The sequence below is a fragment of the Aspergillus pseudodeflectus genome, assembly GCF_044049435.1.
Source record: "Aspergillus pseudodeflectus strain CBS 756.74 chromosome Unknown BJX68scaffold_52, whole genome shotgun sequence".
Taxonomy (NCBI): Eukaryota; Fungi; Ascomycota; class Eurotiomycetes; order Eurotiales; family Aspergillaceae; genus Aspergillus; species Aspergillus pseudodeflectus.
Genome location: NW_027263828.1, coordinates 16399 through 33234, shown reverse-complemented (window position 1 = coordinate 33234; position 16836 = coordinate 16399). Strand labels below are relative to the sequence as shown.

The following is a 16836-nucleotide window of genomic DNA, read 5'->3' as shown; positions in this document are numbered from 1 at the left end:
GCAAAATCTACATAGATGTAAGACGAGGTTACACAATCAACAAAGAACTTGCAGTTCGAAGTATAAAGCAGCCAATGACGAGCCATCTCATATCTCCCCCAAAACCAACCCATCTAACAACGCCACCCTCACTTCAAAACCCATGACAATCGAATCCCGACGAGGCTCAACATACATCGGGCTTTGCGGGATTTGAAAGTGGAGCGATATACAACGTTCGGGATTTGCTTTTGAGATAAACAAACGACTGATGTAGTCTTCTTGCAATGGTATTGGACTGGAGAGGAAGGCGCGATGGAGTAGATTGATGGTGTGATGGGTGAGGAGGATTGAGGAATCCGGGCTAGTCATGCAGAGTGGAGACGGGGATGGGAGTATGGGACCGAGCTGGTTTAAGAGCGTTGGGCCTGGATTGTACCTGAGTAGTATCCGAATATCCTCTGTACACTCTGCAATCCCCGATTATTCTACTCTTCTCTATTCATAGATTATCGATTTCAGCTGAAAATGTCCACGACTACAACCATCGAAGCTCCACAGCTCTCCTACGTCCAGGTTCCCGAAACGTCAGAGAACCTCGACTGGGCCGACCTGCGAACCCTCGACCTCAGCAAATTCGACCAACCGGGCGGAAAACAAGAGCTGGCTGCTGAACTTACGCAAGCCATCGAAGATGTCGGTGCGCTGCACTTACCCAGCCCTTCCTTACCTTATCACGATGAGGATCATTAATTTGGCTGGGACAGGCTTCTTCTACGTAACAAACTACGGGCTAAGCAAATCCGACATCGACACGCAATTCGCAATAGCTAAATCCGTCCTCTCCCTGCCCACCGAGGAAAAACAGAAATACCGCGCGGCGCTGGAGCAGGGCGACTATAATGGCTGGAAGCCCGCGGGGATCCGCACTCTCGTCCCCGGCGTGAAGGATAACTTTGAGATCTACAATATCCCGAAGTTCACGCCTGAGCATGCGGATCGCAAGCACCCGGATATTGTCCGCGAGCAGTGGGTTGCTATCGAGAAATTCTCGAGACATATTCATGAGCAAATTGTCAAGAAGTTACTTGCGATCTTTGCAATTGCGTTGGGGCTTGAGGATGAACACTGGTTGGTGGATAAGCATCGGTATGAGCAGACCTCGGGCGATCATCTGCGGTATATGAAGTATTATGCGCGGAGTCAGGAGGAGAATGAGAAGCTTGGGGGTGTGTGGTTGAAGGGGTGAGTATTTTCCATAGTAGCCGTCCCTCAGGGGATGTGTTGCTGACGAGTGTAGACACTCCGACATGGGCAGTCTCACGCTCCTCTTTCGCCAGCCGGTTGCTGCGCTGCAGGTTCTCACCAAGAGCGGCGAGTGGAAGTACGTGCGACCGCAGATGGATGCTCTTACGGTCAATATTGCCGATGCCCTTCAGTTCATGACGAGTATGTCCCACTGATCTTCCTTGCATTGCTCATACTAACGTAACCTAGACGGCTACCTCAAATCGAGCATCCACCGCGTCGTCGCCCCGCCCAAGGACCAGGCGCACATCGACCGACTGGGTGTGCTGTACATGGTCCGCATCGAGGATGACTGCGATTTGGTCCCAATTCAGGAGTCACCTGTTCTGCGGAAACATGGATTGATTGAGAACAAGGTTGTGGGGAGTGATGGGCAGCCGCTAAAGGCCGGCGAGTGGGTTAAGCAGCGGGTGATTAAGAATCTTGGAGAGTCGACGGCGAAGGAGGGTGATAATGAGGTTAATGACGTGGAGATCCTGAAGGGGGTTAAGGTGACATATTATGATTAGCTTATTGATGTAGTTTATGAGAGTTATGAATGTATTTTGTGTTCTTATTGTAATCGCCCTTCTAATTCTGGAATTGTTAGACGCAGCTTGAGATGCCCAGACGTTTTTATCCGCACGACAATGTCTATTCTGTCTCTTTGATAATAATAGGCTCCCTTTCACTCTTAATAGCATCCTCCAACATCTCGATTCGATCCTGCCCCCAGAATGGCTCTCCCCGTAGGGAGTACAGCGGCGCCCCAAAATACTGCTTTGCCTCCGCCTCCTTGGTCAAAGCAGCTTCCTGCTCAGCCAGAGAAGCCTCCGATTTTGCTCTCGCCAGGAGTCGCCCTCCCTCAAGTCCAGCCTCCTTAGCTAGATTAACGATCGTCTCCGGGTCGGCAATGTTGAGCTCGCGCGCCCACACAGCTTCCAGCCCGAGTCGCGCATATTCCTGCACAGACGCATCGTCGTGTCCCGACTCTTCAATAGCGGCGAGGAGAACACGATGCGCCAGCGACGGGTCGGCAGGATAGTACTTTGGATGTTGAACAATGGGTATGTTGCGGATGCGGCGCCAGCGCTCCATCTCGATCAGTCGGTAGGCCTGGCGCTGCGTCGAGCGCTGCTTCACTGGTAGGCCACCGGAGATGGAGAAAATGTACATGAGGTCAACTGGTTTGAGGATGACCTTGGCATTGGTTTCTTGGGTGAGCCGCTGGAAGCGCCGGCTGCCGATGTACGACCATAGCGAGATGAAGGAGAAGTAGTACTGGATGACTGGGCGGGAGGGCATTGCGACTCGCGAACGGACTGGAACGTAGCTGGAGCTCAAAGGGTATTGCCTGACTCTGGACAGTATTATTGAAGCAGCTGTGTACTGGAGCAAATACCGGTGTAGTTGGAGAAGCGACTCCACGTGGAAGCCCGAATCGCGTTGCGCGTGGAGGCGCCAAGATGGCGACATATGACACCATCGCCCAGCGAATCGTCCTGTCGAGAGCAAACCCAGAACAGCCTCTTCGGGATTTATTCCCCGCATAACGAGTCATACTATCGCTACGCCATCGATAACAAGAGATTGTTCCTCATGGTTATTGACGAACCAGAAGGCAAGGGTACCTGGCGTGAGGCCATATTCGCCCGATGTCGGGAAAGCTCCGAGGCTGGGAATTTCTCCGCTGAGAAATTAATCCTCACATTCTGGTAACCTTTTCTACCGTATACTATTTTCTTGTCCAAGTTGAAATCATGACCAAGACGGTACTGAATGTAAGTCGCGTCGCCGTCATTGGCGCTGGCCCCGCGGGTGCAATTGCAACAGACGCCCTCGTCAGGGAGCAGGCATTCGACACAATTCGTGTCTTTGAAAGACAGAATGTGATAGGTGGAACATGGTTTGTCGTTCGCATACCAGTCTCTCGATGCAAACTAAAGAATGTAGGGTTCACACACCTCGAAAAGATGCGCACATACCCTCGTTGCAGGACTTGGTCGAGCATCGCGCCGACACGACCATTTCAATCCCACCCAGTCTGCCTTGCGAGACCGAAAGAACAGAGAAGACAAGCTCATATCTGCAGCGGTTCTCCGACACTGGAGCCCACGAGCACCTGCACAGCAACCTCCCGCCGAGCGTAATGTGCTTCTCGCAGGAACCAATTCCGAAGATCCTGTCAGAGAGGACGCTATCGAAGTACGGTCCGGACTCCCCATTCCGGCATCGCGAGGTGATGCGCGAGTGGGTGGAGGCCGTGTTCAAGCGAGGAAATCATGAGCATCTGGTCGAGTTCGGAACGAGCGTTGAGCTGGCTCAGCACACGGGGCAAGAGTGGGTTCTGACGCTGCGCAAATCTCTCGAGGGAACGGAAAAAGATTACTGGTGGCAAGAGAGATTCGACGCGGTGGTGGTTGCCACGGGCCACTACTACCTGCCCAACATCCCGAATATTCCAGGGATTGTTGAGTATGATGAGAAATATCCGGGAAGAATCAAGCACAGCAAGCATTATGAGACGTCGGACGAGTTCAAGGGCAAGGTAAGATGTCTGGTCCGTTAACCCTGGAATCGTTCTGACTTGACCGTATAGCGAGTCATTGTTGTCGGCGGATCGGTCTCCGCATTCGACGCTCTTCACGATATCAGACGAGTCTCCAAGCTGCCCATCATATCATCACTTCGCAAACACTCGCCGATATTTGGGGAGACACCGTTCAAGCACCCGGAGATCGAGAACCACTCCGAGATATCGTCCTTTGACCCCGGAACTGGCGCAATTCATTTCGCAGACGGTTCCACTGCTCACGACGTAGATGCCGTTGTCTTCGCGACTGGCTACGACTTCAGCTTCCCATTTCTGCCAGATCTGGGACCAGTTCATAAGCGAGTAGCGGGCCTGTACAAGCACGTCTTCAAGATGGACAACCCGAGTCTCGCGTTTATTGGCATGGTATGCACCTGGTATACCTCTACAGTGTCGGGCGTCGTACTAAATTCAGAACAGGTAACAGGAGGGTTCGGAATCCGCATCTTCGAATGGCAGGCCGTTGCCGCAGCCCGTGTCCTCGCAGGACGAGCATCGCTACCATCCCGTGACGAAATGGAGAAATGGGAACAAGATCAGCTCGAAGAGCGAGGAGAAGGAGGGCCGTTCTGGACACTGATGCCGGATTTTGAAAGTCACTTTGAGCAGCTCCGCGAACTTGCAGGTGAACCAGCTCCAGGCACAACAGGCAGAGTTCTGCCCAAGTACGAGTCGGCATGGGGCGATGTTTTCTGGGACTTTATTAAGATGAGGATTGAGTGGTGGAAGAAGGATCAGAGTAGGGCGGAGCAAGCATTAAGGTAGAGAATGATCAATTTGTTATAATTGGTGCTATCGAGCAAGGGCAGATCGAGGAGTGTGTACAGAAGCGGTGCGGAGGCGTTCTTGCAGACAAAGAGGATGATTAGGTCTTTGTGGAATCATCCCATCCTGCTGTAACCCAATTGTCCAATAGTAATGCACTTGGGCTGCAAGGGCTGAGCCATCTCACTTTGGAGGGCGTGACTTACGCTTGTCTTGTTGTCAACCTTTAGTGACTGCTAGTATTCTGCTTCAATGCAGAAGTTACCGTTAGTCAGTGCCCGCTTGGTCCTTGTATTCTTTCTATTTCCTATTTATAAAGTTCAAAGCCTCGAACATCAAAGATTGGATCAAAACAAGTGCCGTAGTCATTGAGCCAAAAGAGCCTTTATTCCAGTGGTCAAAAGCCAACAATATGGGATGTGAAAGGAAGCCTTTGAAGGACGGGCCTCACGGCATTATCTAGAGGGACATAGGAGATAATGTATCTTCGAAGTCGGCTGGTTGAGGGAAATGTCTATATAATCTTCGAGCAAAGGGTTTCTTAATCCTGTTCCCCCACCCCGAAACAGCCTCTGGGTCCGGGAGCCACTTACCTACACGGACGATTGGTTTTCGTCCGAATCGTTGACCATCGCAACAAAGGACGGTGGAAAGAGGGATCCAATCCAGCGAGTCAGCTGTTGTCCGGTGCTTGAGAGGTTTGTCTGGGGAAATGGAATTTATCCAATCGGGGTCTTTGCAGGACTGAAATTAAGCCCGCACAGATATCAACTGTGCCGACGGAAGAAATTGTAAAGCTTCTATTGCGCTTGAGCACATACACTTGGATTCCCATCCTTTATACCGAGCCAGATATCCCCATTCTGCATTCTGGCTACTTCTATCTCGCTGTCCAACCCCCGACGCCCCTTTAATCCAATGACCTCAGCATGCAGTGTCATCTAATCCGTCACTGTTTGGACAGCCCCATTGCCCTTTCGTAGCTCAGAAAAGATCTTAGACGGCCTGGTTGGCCAGGGGTAGATATTAAGAGGCAGTTCGATGGACGTGGTGAGGGTATCGATGCGCTCATTTTCGGCAAAGGCTTGACGTGGGCAACAGACTCCCGGTGAGGTTGCGGTTACTTCTACAAGGAGGCCATGGCGTGCTGCCTTTCAGCTGGAACTGGCGGTACATGCTACGTACGATTTGCCATGGCTATGACGGTTCGGAGAGTACTACGAGCCACCACTTGGTAGGGTGTATAAGTATGTAGGCTCACATCTCCACGTCGAGTGAGCTAAGACTTTGTGGCATTCTTGGGGAGCCAGCTAACCCCTGGGAACCATCAGCCATCCATGCATCTGAGGCGCGGAGCTGCGTGGAAACTTCGAGTAAAGAGATCGTAACTACATCGTATTATCAAAAGAGTGCATTTTAACGGCATGCATCCTATCTTTGTACCGCTCTTCTTCAATATCCACGAATTTACCGCGTCTAACATTGATATCTCCCACAAATGGCATTGCTGGACCAACGCCCCGGGCTAGACCGACAATGTCTACCCCATCACCGGTTGATGCCCGCGAGCATATCCACCAGCCCCCGAACCTCAGCACAACCCTGTAGGAGTGAAGAGGGCAATAGAGTGGTAGTTGCGCAGGGGTACAGAAGCAGAGGTTCGAAAGCGCAGGAAAGAGCTCTTTCAACGCTTGGACAGATCATTATAAATCAATCGCATATGTGATTTAGCATTTTTAACCCCCCATTTACAGGGCAGCACTAGTAAAAGGACTCCTGAAGTATAAATGGAAGCTAGCAAGGTGAAGATGGCTATTATCATGAACTGTAAGAAATTCTACCCAAATCCCTCCTGGCACTTTCTACAGCTCCAATACAATCGTCCCGACCCCGCGAGACACGCAACTCAACATGGTAGAGCACTTCTCTGCCTCCGGATGCCCTTTCCCTCTATGATCGATTCGCCCCTCTTTGACTCCCACACGACAGGTCCCACAATTGCCAGCCTCGCACGAGGATGGAATATCAAACCCAGTCTCACGCAGGACATCGAGCAGTGTCTGGTTCTCCTCTACGTCTACCGATATATTTGACTCCGCTAGCTGCGCGGTGAATGGGTCTCCGGGCGTGGCAGCCTCGAACGCTTCGAAATGCAGATTGTGCGGGTTGATTCCCAGTTCAGTTGCGGTTGTTGAAACAGAATCCTGTAGTCGCTGGGGTCCGCAGCAGTATACATGGGTCTGGTCGTCGATTCTATTCAGGATAGCCGCTGTGTCGAAGGGCTTGCCGGCGGATTTGTCGTAGACGGTCATATTCGAGCCAAACTCGGCCAGAAGCGGCTTGAGAGCGACATCATCTGCGCTTCTCACGAGGTAGTGCAGGTGGTATAAAATGCTTAGTCTCTGGCAGTGCTGAGCTGAAGCAATCAATGCAGTTATTCCAATGCCGCCAGCAATGAAGACGTGATGGTCAGCGCTCTCTGCCAGGGGGAAGCTCGGGGTGATTGGGCCGATTTGAATAACGTCCCCGGGGTGTAACTTGTCGTGAACGTACTTGGACCCTCCTCTACTTGTTTCACTCAGTGCAATCGCCAGTCGGAAGCGATTGGAATCTCCCATAACAACAGAGTACGTGCGGACGAGCTTTCCACCGAGACGCGCTCTGACGTGGCATCCAGGTGCTACCACAGTAGGCGCTTCTGAGGGAGCCAGTGCTTCAAGGACAAGCGAATAGATACGCGTCGTCTCTCTGGTCTTGTCGAGAACTTTGTATTCGTTCCAGGTGGTCAAAGCCTTCTCAGGTGCGCCTAGCAATCCGCTGGCTTGATTCTCCAACTGTTTCTTCAGTCTGTTTGTGAAGAAGCCGCGCGATTCGGAGCCAAGTTCTTTTATCCTCAATATCTCCCGCATCATTTCCTCGTTACGCATATCATGATAGAGATAGAATTGGATCCTAGCGACGGTCCACTCCGGATTCGGCCGCTCGAGCAGAACGATCTCGTCACCCGCTTGGATCGTGCCTTCTTCTAGGATGCGGTAGAACCATCCCGTGCGAAACAGCTCTTGCGATCGAGTCGGCATGTGCTCGGCCTGGAACCGATGGTTGAGTTTGTAGCACGGCTGGCGCGGGCCTGTGACCTGCGCGATGACTTGTCCGCCAATCCGCACCACGTCGCCGATACACACGTTGCGCTCGTTCGCATAGGTCGCGACGAGGTTCTCGCCAAAGGCACCCGGAACGAACAACGCGTCGCTCTGGGGTAGTTCTTTCTTCCATTGCTGGTAATGGAGAATGCTGTACTGCAGCAAAGCCTTTTCGGGACCGCCGCCGAGTTCAAACGCGTGTTCGTCGCCTTCGCATCCGAGAGCAGTCACGGTTACAGCGCCCATTCGGATCTGTTTGTAGATGGCTGATGGCTCTCGAGTGGAAAACGTCGGCTCGACTTTACCAGTGCGCACCTGGGCCAGCGTGTCCAGATGCCACGGCTGCTCCAGGGCCTTGATGAGTTCGGGGTCAGTATCTCGAAATGTCACCATCTTGGTAGTGATGAGTGTGGATGAGGGTGAGTAGTTGACAAGAAGATCGAAACTGTAGATAAGCTCTACTCGCTGATGGCCGGTTGCCTGTCGGAGTTGGCCGTCGTGCTGGTGGGGGCGGAATTGCAGGCCAGTCTTCGAAGCCTTCCGTTCCGCGCAATTTACTGCGTTTGCTTCTGGCTTCTGGTGGACTACAGGCTCACGGTATACCATAGATGCCGGTCGAAGGCCTCAATGTAGGTGAACGAGGAGAAATACCCGTGAGGCGGACCATGTCATGTACAGGGCGTGGCATCAGCTCGGAGCCATTATATTTATTCCTATGTCCACACTCAGGCCTTGGAGCTACGCTGCACTATCACTATAACATCTTAATGTCAGCATGCGATGTGGCGGTGCTAGAGATTAAGAAGGTCCTCAAATATGGAAGTCTAATTGAGTTGATTGAGCAAGAGACAGATCCGTTTGTTATAGTAGAAGAGGATATTAGAAACTACGTTCAGACTTTGTTGACGAATTGCTTTCAGTTCTCATGGCCCTCGCGATTCAATTTCTGGTTTCATGTATTGATAATGATTTAAAGCCCCTGCTCGTCTGATGAGCACCTAAGCCTAGACTTCCCAAGACCTCATTATTCGTTAAGTGGGTTTCAGACTACAGAATACATTGTCCTCATGCTGGTTCCCTGCCCGCTATTGTTTCCGCGCGTATCCTATGATACACCCCCATGCAGTTTGCGATGTTTTGCACTCCTCATCGATAGTCTTCAAGAGTGAAACAAGCAGCGGAGTCATACTGACATGGTGACTCTGAGCATCGTCTTTAAGACGCTGTCCATCTTGTGTGAAGATTGAAGAAAGAAGAGTTAGTGGAAACATCAGCGTCGTGCTCTTCTCCGTCACGAACCCTTCTTGGGAAAGGAGTTCGAGAAAGCGAGCTCCAGTCATAGTGTCTGTGTTGCTTGGACCCGCGAGAGAAGAGCAGGAGCACGGTGATTCTGTCCGGGTGCTACTACAGGTACAGAATGTCGGCAGCTCCTCGTACAGAAAGGGCTCCATTTCTCTTGTCAGTGGTCCCGCATGCTTAAGATGACTGTCAAAAAAGAGAAACTCGAAGCTGCCGCCCCTTTTCAGCACGCGGTGAACTTGTCGAACCCATGATGCTGGCTCTGGGTTTTGAGAATGAAGAGGATTGGACAGTAGTTTATAGAGCGTCCGCGTGGTGACCACGTCGAAGTTATTTGAGTCGAAGGGTAGATAGGGTGGATGACTGGTGAACAATTGGGGCTCTGTGAAGTGAGATACTTCAACGTGTGGTAGTCGATTGATCGCCTGTGTGTACACGTCTGTTTTGGCGGGAATCAGCAGGAGCTATGAAACGCGAAGGAAGGTGTCAGCATACTCTCTTCAATGCCACCAAAGTCAAGGACCCTGAGGTTACGATTCCCCGGATGAGCCTCGGACAGCAGCGGGTGGGGGATGTTGAGGAGGAGAGGATTCAACTCGAAATGACGGGAGAATGGGTTCGCCAGGAGGTCCGCACAGGAGCGAAAGATATGCTTCGCCGGGTCCGCGACGCTACTAGCCGTTGTTGAGGCAGTATCCGTTGTTGTTTCTGACCTAGTAGCAGTCGAGGTTGGTGAAGAGAGCAACGGGGGTGAGATGCAAGGGGAATGGCAGTTATGATGATCACCACTTCCATCCTCCAGAGACCTTGTCTTCTGAAGTCTGGCAGGGATGAAGATTCGGGCTAGTTTCGACTGCTGCCTGCGGCCTTGCGATCCGCTTTCGCTTCCGCTGTGATGGAGCCGTAGGCTGGCCTGCTCAGATACCGGTCTTCCCGCGCCTGACGAGGTTTCCTGTTCCGTGTGCTCTGGTGTCTCCTGCTTAAACTCAGCGTGGCCCTCCTGAAGCTCCCAGAGCTGTCGCAAGTAGGCATAATTCTCCGCCCTTCTTGTCAGGGGGCTTGCCGGTACGTACGGGAACATGTTGCATACCACCTGGTTAATTCACTTGACGCTCCAAATTAGTGGGGGAAACGGTACCATCCGCGTTTTATCAGGCAAACTCAGGGGGCAGGATTCAACATGCGGCGCGAACACGCGGCGGGGCTAGTTTCGTCCAATCGGGGCCTTGGAGTAGAGATGAGAAGGCAGACCGGCGTTTCCAGCCCCCACAGAATGCACAGGCCGCTCGCAGGGCAGTGGTTGGCTGGTCGAGTACGTCGCCCGTCTCTTTCCCTAGTCAGCCACGGAAAAGTCGCCTACCCCGGATCTTGCGGAGAGGAAGCGTCGTCTACCATCCGGCTTGTCCTGCCCTGGGATGGCCAACAATGCTAGCGTGGACTCTGTGCCTGCCGTTTCCCCCGAAGGATGCCGCCAAATTACAGCACATCCTCTTAGCGCCTCTTCCAGCGACTATGTCGGACCGACCGTTTCCCCACACCATCGACATCCTCAATCCGCTATCAGCAGAGGTTGTAAGCATCTGCGACCTCGACCTCATCATCCAGACTGACGCAAGTCGAACAAAATGGCATTCTCAGCCGCATTCTGTTGTCATCCGCCCTTACCATTGGTGCTCATGGTATGAGTTTCCCAACCTGTTTCCCGTCCTCAGAAGCTCTTACAGGTCGCTCCCTGCCGATGGGCCTCGTTGGTCTAACTACCGAGATCCCCATTTCCCGTGCGCCAAGCTTTCAAACTGCCCCGTGGGGGTTGTACAGGTCGCGAACTGCGCGAACATTATCTACTGGGTTCTTCTTCCATCATTTGCCTTGCTCATACCCATGTTTGGTTGCGTCAACTTGATGCTCCAACCAGCAGCCGAATCGTGGACCCTCGGCCCCATCTGTGCAAACTGCCGTTGATCAAATGACCTCATGGCATCTTTTCTGTATGCTAGTTGCAGAGATTCTATCTACTGAGCGGCGCGTCGAAACCGTTCTCGCGCAGCGTATGGCTTACCCCATCCTGAGTCTCATGCGCGGCACTTTTGCGTCACGCATACTTACTCCGACTACCTGCAGTAACTGCACAGATAAATTGTGGTTTTTCCCTCTTCTTCAGGACGACTGCCCTCTATGTGGTGTGATTATAATGGAGGATCGCGGAGCCGTGCGCGCCGACGTGTCCTCACATTAATTTTTTTTTTTTTTTTTTTGGTTTACTTCCCTATCTAAGAAAGTGGCGAGAGATGCCAAGGTTCGTGTAATTCAACCCAATTTGAAGAGACGGGGATATAACAGTATAGTTAGTAGGGAAGCAAGGATTGCTACGTGGCAACGGTATTAAATAAACCCCGTCAGTCGATTGCAACTAGACTTCTGTATCATGTTCTTATCATTCTAATACCCTTAGTCATGTCGCTAGCCTGGCTATTATTGTCCTAGAGACAATTGGCCTGGCACTATATGTTTATATCAGGTATATTAATCAAAAGGTTCAACAGGCAATACGAAAACGAAGCAGAATCAGCGGGGGCTATCTATACGAGCTCCCACTTCGACTAGAAACCGAGATTGACCTCACAATTCCCGATAATTCACCGCGCTAGAGTGTTGATTATAGTCCATTGCATGGTGCTTAAGATACTATGACGCTGGCCCTATATCGGTCCCAGAGAAATGGCACAACTACCGCTCCGATGACTTGCAATTTCCCCAAACGAGACCGTCCTTGAAGGCTTAGGAGTTTTATGTCCTAGAGGTAATCGGTGAGATGATATAGTAGAGACGGACGAAAGGCGAGGATGCCAGTACGCTACTGGTTTTGCGTCTGGTATTCTCTGTCTTTCGGTTCCCTACAGAGGTGGCTTTTCGCGATCATACACCTTCACCCCCAGGTGGCATCTCAGGGTGAGTTCTAGACGTCCCAGGCCGCTAGAGAAAATATCAGAGAGCAAACGCAAGCATGTCGAGTTCGAAGTCCAAGAACAGTGGGTGATGACTTTAGCTTGCAGGACGACGACTAACACAAGAGTCAGAGCCATTGCGCGGGATTTTCGCTCCCATCTTGCGGGCTCGTTAACAGAGCAGGATGTTGATGATGTACTCTGTCGACCGCTGCGCCAAGAAGTGGAAATGCTAGACATGATCGTCTTCAGGGTCCGGGCTCGACCAGACTGTACGTTGTGATAATGGTCTCCTTTCACAGGTATGCGCCTGACTGATCTAGACTTCTTGATGCCCTCGTTGAATTCGGTTTTCCCTTTTCTGGAAGCAACTCGCCCAGAGGATGACCCAACGTGGCATATTCGTAGAGGCCGCCTTCTGGACTGTTATGATTCGGTTTGGGCAACTTAGAGTGGTGCCAAGGACGGCTCATTCTCCATCGCATTCTACGACGAATCTGACCTCTAAAACACTGGGTGTGATCGGCATTATTTCCTACTTTGTTTGATACCGTGGCATTGGAATATGCCGTCGCCGACGAAGCCCAGTTCAAACGACACCGGAATCCGCGTTAGCCTACGGCAAATTCTGTTATCATCTCGTACTGTCACAGGCTCATGGGCATATTGTGACGCGACAGGACTTCTTTGGCCGGGAAAGCATGGAAAAACAGTTGACGACTATGCAAGCAAGAAATGCATAAACCGGTCCATTATTTCAGAAAGGCCGAACTCCTTCCAAGTTTGATGGCCCTACCTACCTACTACGGAGGACAAGCACACTGATGTCGAGAGAGTATTTGTCTACCCACTACAAGACCGAGCGGCCCTCAAACCGCAATGGCACTAGACACGGTAAACAAAGGGGTGATTTGTCCTTTCTCCAGCTCCTCCTCCACAAGGGCCGCCGTCTCCTTCCATCTCTGGATCGCGTCGGCCTCGGCATCGAAGGGGTAGAGCCAGCGGTTCTGTTTCGACCTTGGTTAGCCATGTCTTCGACCGTATGGATAGTGAGTCTCACCCTCATCATAACGTCCTCCGGATTGATGGTATCGCCAGCGTGTAGTTTCTTCAGCGCTCCGTGCCACCTGTCCCGTACGTCTTCGCCATTTCGCTGGCATTTTCGGACACGATCGAAGCGCAGTTTCTCGTACACTCGAGTCTACAGCACGGTTAGAGGTATTCCAGCAGATCCGATCTCCAACATACCGCAAGAGGAACATTCCCCTCCCCCGCAAACTTCAAACACAACGCGAGCACCGCCGCGCTCTCCGTCGCCTGCGACGCCCCCTGCGCACTCGTCGGCAGATGCGGATGACACGAGTCCCCGAGGAGAACAATCTTATGGCTCTTGCTAACCCACGACGGAATTGGATCGCGATAACAAATTTTCCAATCCAAACACTCCTCCGTCTTCCGGACGGCCGCCGCAATCCGCGGATCAAGGTCCCGGATCGTCTCACGGACATCATCCATATTCCCCGGCTGGAACCAGGATTCGGTAATATCTTCTGTATCCTTGTGCGTGAGGATCCAGTTGAATTCCTCCCCATCGCGGAGGGTGTTTTGGACGAGGTGCACGTCGGGGCCGATCCAGATGTTGATGCATTCTTTGTCCACGAATTCGCGGCAGAGCGGGTCTTCCTTTAGGTGCGCCCCTTTGAAGTATGCGCGGTAGCAGGCGTAGCCGGAGGATTTGGGCTTGTCTTCAAAGCCAAGGACGAGTTCGCGGGCGAGGGATTTGATGCCTGGATTGGTTAAAAGTGTTAGGTTGGGTTGATATCAAGTGTTAACGTACCATCAGCTGCAATGATAACGTCTGCCTTGTGCACTTCGCCATTTGCAAGTGTTAGAGAAGGCTCGTTTTCACCGTAGGAAACGACCTTGGAACCACATTAGTTCGAGATCTGCCAAATCCCCACTTGCCAGCGTCTCACAGTGCACCCCATATGAATCTTGACTCCCAATTCCTCCACTCGGTCCAGAAACGCCCGGTGATAATCGCCGCGATGACCAATATACCCCGCCATATCCATAGCCGGCTGCTGAGCCATAATCTGTCCAGTCTTCCAGTGCCGGATCTGCATGAACTCGGACTTGTTGCCGAGGGCGATGAGCTTATCGTGCAGACCCCATCGCTTGAGTAATCTAAGCGCATTCTCGCCGAGACCGAGCGAGTCACCTAGCCGCAGGAATTCGTGCACTTTTTCGAAGATCTCGACTTCGAAGCCTTGGTAGTGCATGGCCATTGCTGCGGCGCAGCCGCCTAGGCCTGCTCCGACGATGATTACTATAATACGAAGTCAGCCCTTCGATACTTGCTGAAAAGCTTTCTGGGGCAACTAACCTTTCATCTTGACAATATACGTCGTACGTACGACGCTTTCGCCCTGAAGTTTTCCGGTTGTTTAGCTCGCTGGTCACTCAATCTGCAATATGTGCCCAGGCAACAGGTCCCGGTGTCCATAATAAACTGCTTCCATATATACAGGAGGTTACCACTGCAAAGTGGATGTTCAAGGCGGGGTATTGGGGGAATCCCGGGGCCCCAGGTCCACCCCCAGCATACCCCCTACAGCCCCACTAGACCCGAACTACTTGGCGATGGGGAGAATGGGAATAACCGTAGAACAGCGCATCTCATTATGTCGTAACTAACGAGTAAATCAAAGTTTCGCCTTCTCACCCGCTTCGACGGGCACAACACCCCCCTGTATATCCCGATTACCCGTAATCTCCCACCCTTTCCCCCGATACGACCTTGGCCAGATCCCATTCCTACCGGGCGCAAGGATCCCATTCGGATCAAGCGCGTCCTTGATCGTCTCATTGAACCGTCGCAAGGCTTGATTATTCCACCCATACGTTGCAGCAACCTGGTCCGCGAAGAGCAGGTGTGTCCGGTACTCGCCGTACCCCTCGGCCGCACACTCGGCGATAAGCTCGCGCATTAGACCTGTTGCTCGCCGCTTCTCGTCTGCGTCGAAGCGGTTGTACACGATGTTCCCGATGTAGTGTGACTCTCGGCCAGCGATTGTAAGTGTTGGGAAGAGGTCGAAGCCCCATTTCACGTGCAGCTTCTCAATAATATTATGTACGACTCTTGCATCCTTCCCACGTGTCGGCACAATCGGGCTGAAGAAGATGTGCGCTGCGTTGGGCACCCAGTTCAACCAGTCGAGTTCGCGGAGCACAGGCACGCCCGCAAAGACTTTTGCCCGGTCGTGCAGGTAGTGCTCTTTCGGGAGATCGTCTGCGTACAGGAAGCGGCTTCCGGGGATCGTCCCGAATGCCTCGCGGACGATATCCATCTGCGCTTTTATCGCGGCGTCTGTGCCATATTGGCATCCGTAGAAGACCCACGAGACATCTCCGCAGGGCTGTGTCTTTGCGCAGGCGGCGATTGCGTCGCGCGGCATCCGGCCTTTGCCACTGTACCAGGTACTCTTCGGCTTACCAGTAACGGCCAGTTCCTGGATGACGTGGCGGAGCTGCGGGATGTTCCCAAAGACACCGCGCTGCGCGAGTGGCCTGATGACTTCAATAATCTGCTCGAAGTCATCGTCGCGCGGGAAGGTGACCATGTATGAGAAACTCCCCGTTGCAGGCATAAGCCAGAAGCCCATCTTGGTGACGATGCCAAAGTTACTCTGGCTGAAGATCCCATCCGAGTAGGGACCGTATGCGGGCTGGAAGGATTCCCAAACCGGATTATCTGCGCCGTCCTTTCCCGGTAACGCGCCCATGCCTGTCCTTAGAAGCTCGCCTGTGGGGAGGACGATTTCCATTCCGCAGTGGTTTGCAAAGTGGTCGCCGTAGGGGGTATACCCAACCCCGCGATCGAGCGCATTCCCCATGACACTACCACCACCGAGATCGGGACAATCAATCCAGAGCGGGTGGCCGGATTTCTGTATCTCCTCGTAGAGCTTGTAATACGAGACGCCCGGCTCAACCATGCACGAGGCACTGCTCCCGTCGATCTTGAGGACTTTATTCATTCGGCGCCCGAGGTCGATCACGACGGAGCCTGGTACACGGGGGGCTGCGCCGCCGTAGCCGATGTTGCGGCCCATGGAGATCGGGTAGATGGGGATTGTGTGTCTGTTTGCCCAGCGGACGATTTCTTGCACGTCTTCGGTGGACGAGGGGTAGACGACTGCGCTGCAAACGAGTTCTTCTTGCTGCGCGATGTGAAAGGCGTCGTGTGTATTCCTAGACACATTAGCCGTTTGTCTTCCTATCCTATCGAGGGCAAGGGTGGAAGTACGGATGCTCCATGTACCACCCATCCACCAGCGGCTTATTATTCAGCTGGACATGGTCATCCCCAAGTCGCTGACGGAGCTCCGCAATCGCTGCATCGAACTTCGCCCTCGTCGTATTCGGCGGCAGTCTCGGCACGTCGCGTTCGCGGGGAACACTGTCGGGGACGGTCTTGTTGGAGTACAATCGCTCCTTCGCTATCTTTGCGTCCCCCTCGAGGTTCTTGGGGATTCCGCTGTGGATGTTGTCGCTTAGGAGAGGGGTTGGTGGGAGCGGGCGGGATGGAGATTCTGGTGCCATGATTGTCACTTCCCTAGTGATGAGTGTGTATCTACGAGGTACACCGTGCGTATGCGGCCGGGTTTCTATCTCCTTATATCGTCCCCTCCTCGAGATCCCCACATTAGCACTGGAACCAGAGTCGAGGTCATTACCCTCTACTTGCCGACTACCGGAGCCCCATCTGTGGGCCACTGCTCCCCCGCTCTCATTTTATGGGGAATTCTCCGGCGTGTCTGGC

General features: G+C 52.7%; 7 protein-coding genes across 7 annotated transcripts; 2 read left to right on the top strand and 5 right to left on the bottom strand.

The window, feature by feature from the left end:
• Positions 1 to 507: 507 nt before the first annotated feature.
• Positions 508 to 1796, top strand: BJX68DRAFT_278399 (putative 1-aminocyclopropane-1-carboxylate oxidase; the record flags this gene model as incomplete). The annotated part of the gene is made up of 4 exons (XM_071048522.1): positions 508 to 679; positions 747 to 1224; positions 1280 to 1428; positions 1477 to 1796. The coding sequence occupies 4 exons, from the start codon at positions 508 to 510 to the stop codon at positions 1794 to 1796; spliced, it is 1119 nt and encodes a 372-aa protein (XP_070894972.1).
• Positions 1797 to 1882: 86 nt separating this feature from the next.
• BJX68DRAFT_244827 (2-hydroxychromene-2-carboxylate isomerase) lies at positions 1883 to 2661 on the bottom strand. The gene has a single exon (XM_071041385.1). It carries the CDS (start codon positions 2569 to 2571, stop codon positions 1921 to 1923), a length of 651 nt encoding a protein of 216 aa, XP_070894971.1. The 5' UTR covers positions 2572 to 2661; the 3' UTR covers positions 1883 to 1920.
• Positions 2662 to 3026: 365 nt separating this feature from the next.
• Positions 3027 to 4624, top strand: BJX68DRAFT_257800 (putative dimethylaniline monooxygenase; the record flags this gene model as incomplete). The annotated part of the gene is made up of 4 exons (XM_071043409.1): positions 3027 to 3172; positions 3220 to 3814; positions 3866 to 4225; positions 4280 to 4624. The coding sequence occupies 4 exons, from the start codon at positions 3027 to 3029 to the stop codon at positions 4622 to 4624; spliced, it is 1446 nt and encodes a 481-aa protein (XP_070894970.1).
• Positions 4625 to 6486: 1862 nt separating this feature from the next.
• Positions 6487 to 8160, bottom strand: BJX68DRAFT_257799 (pyruvate kinase-like protein; the record flags this gene model as incomplete). The annotated part of the gene is made up of 1 exon (XM_071043408.1): positions 6487 to 8160. One exon carries the CDS (start codon positions 8158 to 8160, stop codon positions 6487 to 6489), a length of 1674 nt encoding a protein of 557 aa, XP_070894969.1.
• Positions 8161 to 8727: 567 nt separating this feature from the next.
• BJX68DRAFT_244823 (uncharacterized protein) lies at positions 8728 to 9684 on the bottom strand. Its single transcript, XM_071041384.1, has 2 exons — positions 9562 to 9684; positions 8728 to 9505 (listed from the first exon to the last, which is right to left on the bottom strand). Exon 2 carries the CDS (start codon positions 9216 to 9218, stop codon positions 8853 to 8855), a length of 366 nt encoding a protein of 121 aa, XP_070894968.1. The 5' UTR covers positions 9219 to 9505; positions 9562 to 9684; the 3' UTR covers positions 8728 to 8852.
• Positions 9685 to 12880: 3196 nt separating this feature from the next.
• Positions 12881 to 14299, bottom strand: BJX68DRAFT_270699 (uncharacterized protein; the record flags this gene model as incomplete). The annotated part of the gene is made up of 5 exons (XM_071046739.1): positions 12881 to 13018; positions 13072 to 13212; positions 13260 to 13798; positions 13849 to 13933; positions 13988 to 14299. 5 exons carry the CDS (start codon positions 14297 to 14299, stop codon positions 12881 to 12883), a joined length of 1215 nt encoding a protein of 404 aa, XP_070894967.1.
• A 417-nt stretch (positions 14300 to 14716) lies between these two features.
• BJX68DRAFT_257797 (FAD-binding oxidoreductase) lies at positions 14717 to 16616 on the bottom strand (the record flags this gene model as incomplete). Its single annotated transcript, XM_071043407.1, has 2 exons — positions 14717 to 16265; positions 16321 to 16616. 2 exons carry the CDS (start codon positions 16614 to 16616, stop codon positions 14717 to 14719), a joined length of 1845 nt encoding a protein of 614 aa, XP_070894966.1.
• Positions 16617 to 16836: the final 220 nt, after the last annotated feature.